The following is a 10,473-nucleotide window of genomic DNA, read 5'->3' as shown; positions in this document are numbered from 1 at the left end:
TGCACTCAGACATTTAAGATTATCTTCCTTGGAGTCAACAGTCTTGACTTTGTACACATTCTTGTGTCTCTTTCCTAGTAGAACCAGGTTTCCAGTCACTGAGTTGGTTATTCTGCATTCTTTCTCTGTAAAGATAACGTTGTTTCCTTTATCACATATTTGCGATACGCTCAAAAGATTATGTTGTAGACCATTTACATAATATACATTCTCAATTGCATGAGTATCCATTGTTCCAACCTTTCCAATTCCTTGAATTTCTCCACTTTTACCATTACCAAAGGCAACATGTCCTCCTTTGATGTTCTTGAGTGAGAGGAAGCTTCTTTTATCTCCAGTCATGTGTCTTGAGCATGCACTGTCCAAGTACCATTGTTGCTGCTTCCTCTTCACTGATCCCTGCAATTTATTGTTGGATTTTAGATTTTGGTACCCAAATCCACTTTGATTTAAGCTTAGGGAATGGGTGAATAAGATTTCTTTTGGCCCATCTAGGAAGAGACTTGTCTATAGAGATTTGTTTTTGCTCATTGAGTTTATCATGATGAGGTTTTCTCAAGGATTTCAAGTTTTTGTTATGAGCAGTTTGTTTCTTTTGACAATCATGACTTTTATGTCCTACCAGTCCACAGTGCATGCATAAACAGTCTATGTTGGGATTTTTTACTTGAGAGCTGGTTCTATCAAAACCTATCCCATGTTTCTCAAATGTGCGATTCTTGTGAATGTTGTCAAGCAGTATGGAGGACCTGGTCCATCTCATTCCATTTTCTGCTTCAGTTTTAGTCACAAGAAGCTCTTTGGAGAGTGTTTCATTCCTTTTAATTACCAGTTCTAGATTTTTACTTAGTTTGGCATTCTTGGATAAAAGGTGAAGATTCTGTTTTTCAAGACTCTTGTTTTCTTCTCTTAGTGATGCATAGTCTTCCATTATCAGTTCCCTTTTTGAGTCTATGGTTTTATATTCATCAATGAGAGTGTAGAGTAAGGATTCTAGTTCTCTTTTTGAGTATAAACCTAGATTGTCTTGTAAGTTATGAAGACTGACCTTTTCATTTATGTCTTCTTCTTCTTCTTCCTTTTCAGAATCTGATCCAGCCATAAGTGCTAGTATGGTTTCTTGTGATCTGCAAGTTTCCCTTTCTTCCTTGTTTTCCACTGCTACAAGGGCAAGAAAGTCATAATCATCTTCTTGTTCTAGTGCAAAAAGAGACTGGTTTTCTATCTCATCACCCTCAAACTCTTCATCAGATGAATTCCCCATTGCTGCAAAAGCCCTCTTCATTGACATGTCTGCCTCTTGAATTGTCATTCTTCTGTTTGAGGGGACAAACTTATCCTTTCTGGTATCTTTCCCTTTCTCATAGTTTACCTTTTTCTGTTCTACGGCCCAGAGTGGACAGAATTTGATGAAGTGATCTGGACTCCCACACTTATGACAAACCTGGTCTTTAGTATTTTCAGATGATTTTTGAAAAGCTTTCTTTTGAAAGGGTTGCCCTTTCTTTAGCATTCTCGTGAACCTTTTAGTTATGAGGGCAATGTTTTCATCTTCAAAATCATCTGATGCAGTAGCCTTTAGAACCAGGTTCCTTTCCTTTCTTTTTCCTCCAATTTCCTTTTCTTGGTTTTTCTTAAGTTCATAAGTAATGAGATTACCAATTAACTCATCCATTCCCAGTGAGTCTAGGTCGCGGGCTTCAGTGATAGCCTCGACTTTGCTTTCCCAAGTTTCAGGAAGGACACTCAAGAGTTTCCTTACTGCTTTTCCATTAGGCACTATCTCTCCTAAAGAGTACATTTCATTGATGATGGATGTGAACCTGGTGTGCATGTCTTGAATAGTCTCTCCTTCTGCCATCCTGAACAGCTCATATTGCCTGTTCAAGTTATCAATCTTAGATTTCTTGACTTGTGTTGTTCCCTCATGAGCTGTCTGCAGTGTTTCCCATATGGCTTTGGCATCTTGACATGACGAGATTCGATTATATTCGTCTGGTCCTATGCCACATATCAGAATTTTCTTGGCTTTGGCATTGTTTTGAATTGCAAGCTTGTCTTCAACATTCCATTCCTTTCTTTCCTTTGGGATTTTGGTGATTCCATCAGTTGCTGTTTTCATAGGTATGGTTGGGCCATCTAGAATTACTCCCCACAGATCAGGGTTTTCGCCAATAAGATGGTCCATCATACGATTTTTCCACCATCCATAATATTTGCCATTAAACAGTGGTGGTCGTGTTTGTGAAGCTCCCTCTTGTGGGGTAGGTGGTGCTGCCATTGAATCTTTTCAAGGTGTGAATCTTTTAACGAAAAGACCTGCTCTGATACCAATTGAAGAAACCTTACCCCAGAACACGAACCAGGTTCGTGTAAGTTGCTTTTAAGTAAAGACAGAGTAAAGACACAAACACTTACTGAATTAAAAACCTTCCTCACTCAAGGAAGGAAAAACCTCGTTTTATTAATTCAACTATAAGATTTTGTGATTACAACTCAATAATCAAAAAGTCTTATCTCTACTACTCCCTCGATTGACTCCAATCGATCTCTCCAAAAGGCCAAACCCACCTTTTGTTACAACCCTCACTAACACTCAACCCTACAAAGAGCCAAACCCACCCTTTGTACAATAAACTGTGAATTACAATTAAGAACAAAGACAAGACAAATAGTTTTACCCGATAAAACTTTCTCACTCAAGAATGTTTTGAACGTAGCAATCCTATCAACTTTGAAGACTTCAATTTGATGAATAATTCTCCCTTGTTCTCTGCGTGAAGTCGTGTAGTTCTTTTCTGCCTCGTGTGCTTCTTATAGAGTTTTTGCCTTGTACAATCCCTACTAATAAGGTAAGAAAGTTATGTTTAAACAAGGATTCCTTTTTAAATTAGAATCCTTATTATACACCACTTTCTTCCTTAATAGTATATTTAAGGTTTTCCTTATTTGTATTGACTTGTACCTTTAATATATTACTTTGACTTTGACAAATAACTCTATTTTAGTTGATCTCGGACTTCTTTTGCTGCGTACATTTTCTACTTGTTCTTTGCGCTTTTGTCTATCATCAAAACGAATTAACGATTCTATCACGTTCTATCACACATGATAGACGTTCTTGTAAATCTTGGGTTGAATCATCCTTTGGAAAACTAAAACCCCCAGCTTCAAAGGACACAATAACATATGATGTTGAAGTGAAGATGCTGGGCAGCATGTTTTGCAAGTGAAAACGAGAATCAAACTAAGAATTGGACACTAGTTGCACACAAAAAATCAACTAGTAGTCAAAGTCTTTCCCATACTAGTCAAAATAATTCTCCATGTAGTGAAAAGGGTTTGACTAGAAGAGCCAAGATACTAGTAATGCCTCAAGAGACCTACTATGTTCGAATAACTTTGATACTTTGTTGAAGACCACTGAAAAGCAAGTAAGGTTAACAGAGAATGACCACGATTTGATCCAAGAAAAACAAGTCTCACCACCTGCTTTAAATAGCAAATCAAGTCCCAAGCTCATGTATTTGTGCCTAAATGTGTGCTTGCAAGGAAGAATAAGTCAAGTGACTTAGTGTCAAATATAATTGATTTGGGTGAGGATTTTCTTGATGAAGATGGAGTGAATTTGGGAGAGGATTCTCTTGATGAAGATGAGGAAGACAATGTGCTGGACATTTGCTCTAATAGAGTGACCAGAGAAGGAGATATAACACTTAGGCAACAAAGAAGCGGAAGCAACAAAAGCAAAAAAAGACATATGGAAGGTAACATAGTTGGGACGGTAAAATGTCTGAGGAGTTTGTTCCAAGGCACCTATCGATGCGACAGGCAAAACAAAACCATTTGACAGTATTAATAGGCTCAACTAGATCCAATAAATCAGCAAAGAAGGTATGAAACATCAAGTGTGGTTGGACAATCAATCTTTTTTTAACTCATGCTTTAGTATTAGAAAGTTTGAGGCTGGTAACTCAACTTTCTTCTTGATTGACATATTTCTACATTATTTAAGTATTCTTATTCGTAATATCATCATGGAGTGTATTACAAACTCTGTTATGATTAAAAATACGTAATTCTGTCTAGCTCTTATTTTCTTCATACTTGTTAGATGGCAGAAATTAGATATTTCATTAGGATTACTAAGATAAGGCCTAGCCCCCTTTGCTTGTATTTGTCCAATTGATATTTTTTATGTTTAATAAAAGACCGCTAGACACTGTCTAGTAGTTAAAAAAAAAGATAGTAGGGTTATATTAATCAAATTGCACTTTATATTAAGTTTTTCTTCTAAGATTGTGCATATTTTATTCTGACACACAATAGTGGACAGAGAAAATACAAAGTTTTCCTTTTAGTTGCTTTTCGTAGTTGAATGCTCTGTAGTTTCTTACTTTTTCTCATAAAGTTTTGATTCCCTAAAAGCTTGTATTCCCTATCAGTCATCAATACAAGTTGGTTCATATCATATTACTCATAAAAATGTATTGTATGACAAAGAGAGTAAAATTGAAAGATTATTATCATTGAATTAATCATACAGGATGTCACAATCTATCTTAGTGAAGGACATTCTCATTATATTAATAAATATCAAAGGCGATGTAATTAAATTGTTGTGCCCAAATACCTAATATGCTAAAAGGGAGTTTCTGAGAGAGCCGGTCACTATCCGTACTTTGTAAAGACAAGCAGAAATAGTCACTTTTATCTTGTCGAAATAAATTTTGAGCATCAAACTTCAATACAGCATTTTCAACAAAATGAAATGCTATGGTCGGAAAATTTTTAAGATCTTCACTGATAGTTCCACGGTAACATAGTTCACCTTTTCTTGAGCTTATATGCTCTGTTAATGTCGTACCAATCACAAATCTTATTTCCTCCTTCAATTTATTGAATCCAATATCAGGCAAATAAGTTGAAGTGGCTCCGCTATCAACAAGCATTCCACCTTCGTAATTGATCCTCTTGAATATACTTGAATCGATGTCAAGAAACTTGTCTCCCACACTAATTTTTTCTAAGGTTATATAGTATTTTCCTATAACTATAAACATGGGAGTAGAGTTTTCCAAAATTACAGGCTCTCCTCCCAAAACCAATGTGTTTGAATCATAGTCTTCGTCATTAATATTACCGATACAATAGGAAAATCCAGTATGATTTAGTTGAGAAATCAAAGAAATAGCTCGTTTGCTAAGTCCAAGAATTCCACTAACATGATTTGCACCTTTAGAAAGTATTGAGGAACATCCAAACATAAGACGCTTGTTCATAGTCACATCAGTTCCATTTGGTGACTGAAATGTAAAAACTTCAGAAGCAAGATTTCCCTGAGTCATACCTGACATATATCTATATGTATACTCACATCTCTTCGAGTCACGTCCACATTCGCCTTTAAGCATTATAAACTCACACATAGGTGTTTTACAGAACACGTCTTCAATATATGATGGAGAATGTGAATAGATGTATAGTGGATATGGTGAGCGTTCACCACCCATGGTGTAGCCACAATGAACCCAAAGTAATAAACTACCAGTGTCCATGACAAGAATTTGTGGCACAGGAGGTGTGCCAATTTTTAATGGAACAAGAAACTCGTACCCTTCAAATGGGATAATTTGAAATGCATCAACATATTTTTCTAGATTATTGTCAACCAAAAGCTGTGAAATGCGAGCTTCTGATCTCATATTCATTCTTCTCACACGATCTTCTAGTGTAAGTTTTGGGTCGTAGAATGGAGATTTCCTTGAGTCACGGTGAATCATTTTTATCATTAGACCATTACTTTTGGTCTTGTGATCATGTTTGGTTGTGGTTTGATGAAGTTGTAGTAGCAATAAGGATGCTACAACAAACAATTTCATCATTTTGGTAAGTTGAATTATAGATCTTTTTCATTTCCTTTGAAAACTAGCTAGAGACAAGTATATAGTAAAAATAAAATGGAGTGCATTGAGTCATGTGGACAGTTTCTTCTTATAGGTGTAATATTATTTTTTCTGGTCTAATTGGGGATGGTTTTGTGTGATTCAACAACTTTGGTACATGCAAAAAGTTGGTACACACATTTTGTGTTTTGTGGTACCGTTCAAATTTATATGACACATTTTATGTTTTGTGAGTCAAACACTTTAAGTTTAATCGAAAATTTGCAGATGAAAACTTCATTTTTATAAAAATGAAATTTATATATTTGTAAACTACGTAAAAAGTACTATGAGTCACAATGATTAATAATTCAAAATGTTTAATAAATGTATCAAAAATTTACAATCAAAGATAAATTTGTTTGACTCTTGAAATCCAAAAGATTGACATATAAAATAGGGATCGATGTAATGCTATTTTATAAAGAAATTGTTTTCCTTTGTAATATAAAGCAATGTAATAGACTTCTGGAAATTTGTGGTCCCAAGCGGGGTGCAAAGTGAAGGAAAAAACGCTTATCACCTAATTTTATTAAATTTACTTTCTCCAACTATTTTTACTTTGTCCAAAATTGGCTTTGATACATTCTTTAATGAACAATAAATAGAATAATTTTACAATAAAATATATTAAATCAAATGTTTAGAGAAGTATATTGGGAAATGAATATAGTTTATAATAAGGGTAATTGACGGGTGATAATTGGTGCTAGTGACTCGTAATTGATGGTGATGATAGGAATTTTTTACCAAACTAAGTTATTATATAAAGTAATTTATCAAAATAATATGTTTTTTAAAATTTTTACAAAACTAATATAAACATATTTCACAGTAACGTTTTATGGTATATTTCATTTTTAAAAAACTGACGGCGTTAGGTTGATATACGTTACTATAAGTAACGTTTTACTATTAAAACGTTACTGTGAATAACGTTTTAGGAGTAAAACATTACTGAGCAACGTTTTAGTAGTAAAACGTTACTGTGAGTAACGTAAATCAACCTAACGCCTCAGCTTTTAAAAAATGAAATATACCCTAAAACGTTACTGTGAAATACGTTTATACTAGTTTTGTAAAAAAAATTTAAAATATATTATTTTGATAAATTGTTTTATATAATAACTTAGTTTGGTCAAAACCTCCAATGATAGCTATGATGATGTAATTATCACATTATTTAAATTAGAATCTGAATCTATTTGAAACCAACCCAACCCAAAATCAGCTTAATACCTGACTCACATTTATTCATTGGTTTACACATTTCGTATGTTTGAATGTTGTTTATGTGAAATTTGAGGAGTAAATGGTAAGTGGTAACTATTTTTTTTGTATTTGATATTAGTTTATAAAGTTCCATGTACGTATAGATATAATTACTTTTAAATTTTCACGGACTTCTCCTTTATTTAGGCGTCCTTTGCTCAGAAAAATAAATAATGGCAATATTTTAAAAAGTTGGAGCGACTATGTGAGCAATCAAAATCTTTAAAAATTAATAGAATTTTTTTTTAGCATAATATATAAATGTGTTCCTTAACTTAACCTAATTTCATATTTATGTTTTTCAACTTTGGGTATGCACAAGTAGACACTTAAACTTATATAAACTTGAATAAATAGACATACACGTGTCTTTATTTGTTCAACTTTATACAAGGTTAAGTGTCTACTTGTGCACACCCAAAGTTGAAGGGCATTAATGTAATTTGAAGCCAAGTTAAAGGGCATATTTATGTATTATGTTTTTTTTAACCTCAACTATTAACGGAGGATAAAAATAAGGAAAATTTAGTTAACTAGTCAAAAAAAATTAACTTATTTAGTGATAATCTTCCTATTTTAATAATATTAGTAAACATGTCAAAAATATCATTATTTTAAAAATAAAAAAATATTCTGATACAAATCATGTTTTCTCTCTCATAGATTATACGGTCCCCTATTAATTAGTTAGATATTAAAGTCCTTTTTTTAATTTCTCTCTCTAAGATTAATCCAAATCAAATATCCCCAGATTTTCAGATTCAATATATTTTTATATTCAATTATTTTCTTTTACTTTTATTTCAAGATTGGATTTGAAGATTAACATTGATTTAGGATTCATGTTTATCATATTCTTTATTATTTTTGCTTACTGATTTTACTGTTTTTAAATCTTTTTGATTTGTTGTTCTTAAAACCTCTTTTCGGGATTGATAATCCAAAATTCTCTCTTCAATGGATGATTTCAAGAGAGTTACTAGAGGTATCAGATAAAATAATCAAACTTTCTCTGATTTTCCATCATTTAATCTTTTTTTCACTCAAGAAATAAACAACAATGTAGGTTCCGCTTCTAAATCTATGGAGGATAGACGACGGGGAAAATTGCAGGACTCCGTCGGTGTGCAAAATCCCACACAAATTCATAACGACGAAGTTGAAGAAGACCAAATTGTTAGAGAAGAGGTATTTTATTTTTTTGCATGTTCTGTGTCTTGCATGTTTAGTTGAATTTGTTTATTCAAATAAATACATGTTACAATGCGTTTGTACTATTATATAATAGATTTGGAAGTATATATAGAATTTTGATTCTGTTATAGTTAGTATGTATTTTTATATTTCATAGATTTATTGTATTTTTTTTGTTAGTTATGTCAATGTAACACATATTATGCGTTTGATTGTGTTATTTACTATTATAGAATAGATTTGTAAGTGTATATGAATTTTAAATTCTGTTATAGTTAGTATGTGTTTTTGCATTTTAAAGATATAATGTATTTTGTATTCATAGATTTGGAAGTGTATAATTTTGATTCTCTTTATTTAATATGTATTTTTGTATTTCACAAATTTAATGTCTTTTGTATTCATAGATTTTGAAGTGTATATGGAATTTTGATTTTGTTATAGTTAGTATATATTTTTGTATTTCATAGATTTAATATATTTTGTATTCTGTTTTTTTGTGTTAGTTATGTCGATATTGAGAGTTTTAAGCATCTGTAACTTTTTTTAAAATTTCTCTCCCCAGCTCCTGTTTGTTATATAAATTCTGTATTCTTTTTAATTAAATCAAATAATTAAAATATAATTAACATATATAATAAGATAAAATTTTGACATTATCACTATATATTGAAACTGCTGACACAATACCCTATTAAATACTAAAATATTGATATTTTGAAAAAAAATTTCAAAATTTTGCAATTATTAATTACTATTCGATGTACATTAAAAGTTTATACAAATATAAAATTATTGCATTTGGTAACCAAAAAGTAGCAAAGAGCCAATGTCAAAATATTAAAGCATCATATTCGACTTGAATCTCTTCCAAAAATATATCTTCTTGTCCAATCCCATACAACTAAGATCCTTGTACGCCAGCTAACTTGCTTGCTGAAATAATGATAAATATTATATATTAATTAAGACTAAATCTTCTCAAAACATACATAATTATGTGATTATTGATTAATTAATACATTTAATTAATCACCTTGCATAAACAGAGTACCAAAGCCATTGTGTGCTACGACCCATTGATACCCAGTCTCCAGGAAGCTCTGCTGCTGCTTTGCTCCCACCTAATGGTGCAAATTGCCCTAAATGCCGATATCTGCATCACAATATTCGAGAATGAACCAGAGACGGATCTAAAATTTTAAGCAAGTGCATAGAATCATTGCACGAACAATATCTTGGAACTCAAATTCTTAAACATATCATAACATTTGTGTGGCTATAAGACTTCTGAAACTTATGGTCTACGTATGCCATATCATTTGCGAAAAAAGGATTAAGAAACAAAGGGAAGTGATTGTCGAGTTGAGATGAATAAGTAACACTAAGATCTGGCTTAAACTATGCTTACCTGAGTGAAACAGAGTAGAGTCAGGATTTTGACGAAGGGAATTTAAAATATAAGGAAGTAAATACACAGAGAAGTAAGGAAATTCGTCGTCTACTATACATACTTCTTTAAAACATAAGAGAGGTTTTTGAGAGAGCTTTCAACAAGAGAAAAAGAGAGAAAGAAAAGGATTCTTTTGCTGCAGTCTTTTCTCCGACCAGCAACGTTCAGATCGTGTTTCCCGATTAACTAACCGTTGGATCGGGCTGAAATTTGGACTGAGTGTTCCTAACATCTTGGTGGCTGATTTGAACGGTGGAGATCGGATTCGGAGGTCAGAAAGATCCTGTTTTAGGTCCCGAACAGAAGCTGGGTTTGGGTGGTGTTTCTTTCTATTTATCTTTTGTTGGTGTAGCTATTGTTTGTTCTCTTTTGGCACTTGTTGTGTAGCCATTAGAAGAATATTTGTAACCCTCTTATTGTTATAGTGAAGCAATTCGGATCTTGTCGATCCCGTGGTGTTTACCTTCGGTTTGAAGGGTTTTTCCACGTTAAACTTGGTGTTCTTTATTGTTAGATTTTCAGTTTCATCTTTTCGTCACAACAACTGGTATCAGAGCTAAGGTTATCTATATGGAGGGGAATATGAGCAAGATGGTATGTCTAAACGGA

The 10,473-nt window shown here is 32.8% G+C and overlaps 2 protein-coding genes across 2 annotated transcripts in view; both read right to left on the bottom strand.

Moving 5' to 3' along the window:
- Nucleotides 1-4,586: 4,586 nt before the first annotated feature.
- Nucleotides 4,587-5,783, bottom strand: LOC114078044 (aspartic proteinase CDR1-like). The gene has a single exon (XM_027918549.1). The coding sequence runs from the start codon at nucleotides 5,781-5,783 to the stop codon at nucleotides 4,587-4,589; it is 1,197 nt and encodes a 398-aa protein (XP_027774350.1).
- Nucleotides 5,784-9,214: 3,431 nt separating this feature from the next.
- The window catches only part of LOC107025655 (external alternative NAD(P)H-ubiquinone oxidoreductase B1, mitochondrial-like), a 6,670-nt gene continuing 5,411 nt past the window's right edge, over nucleotides 9,215-10,473 (bottom strand). Inside the window, exons 9-10 of the mRNA XM_015226419.2 lie at nucleotides 9,448-9,567; nucleotides 9,215-9,347 (exon numbers count right to left, since the gene is read on the bottom strand). Of these exons, the coding sequence (XP_015081905.1) occupies nucleotides 9,260-9,347; nucleotides 9,448-9,567 (208 nt within the window). The 3' untranslated portion in view covers nucleotides 9,215-9,259. The remainder of the gene's footprint in view (nucleotides 9,348-9,447; nucleotides 9,568-10,473) is intronic.

This window comes from Solanum pennellii, chromosome 7 (genome assembly GCF_001406875.1).
Source record: "Solanum pennellii chromosome 7, SPENNV200".
NCBI classification, from domain to species: Eukaryota; Viridiplantae; Streptophyta; class Magnoliopsida; order Solanales; family Solanaceae; genus Solanum; species Solanum pennellii.
Note: the sequence above shows the minus strand (reverse complement) of the source record. Positions and strands in the feature narration are given on the sequence as shown.

What these genes read in the sequence shown, in the direction of transcription:
- LOC114078044 (XM_027918549.1), bottom strand. Translation starts at nt 5,783, where the DNA reads ATGATTCACCGTGACTCAAGGAAATCTCCATTCTACGACCCAAAACTT.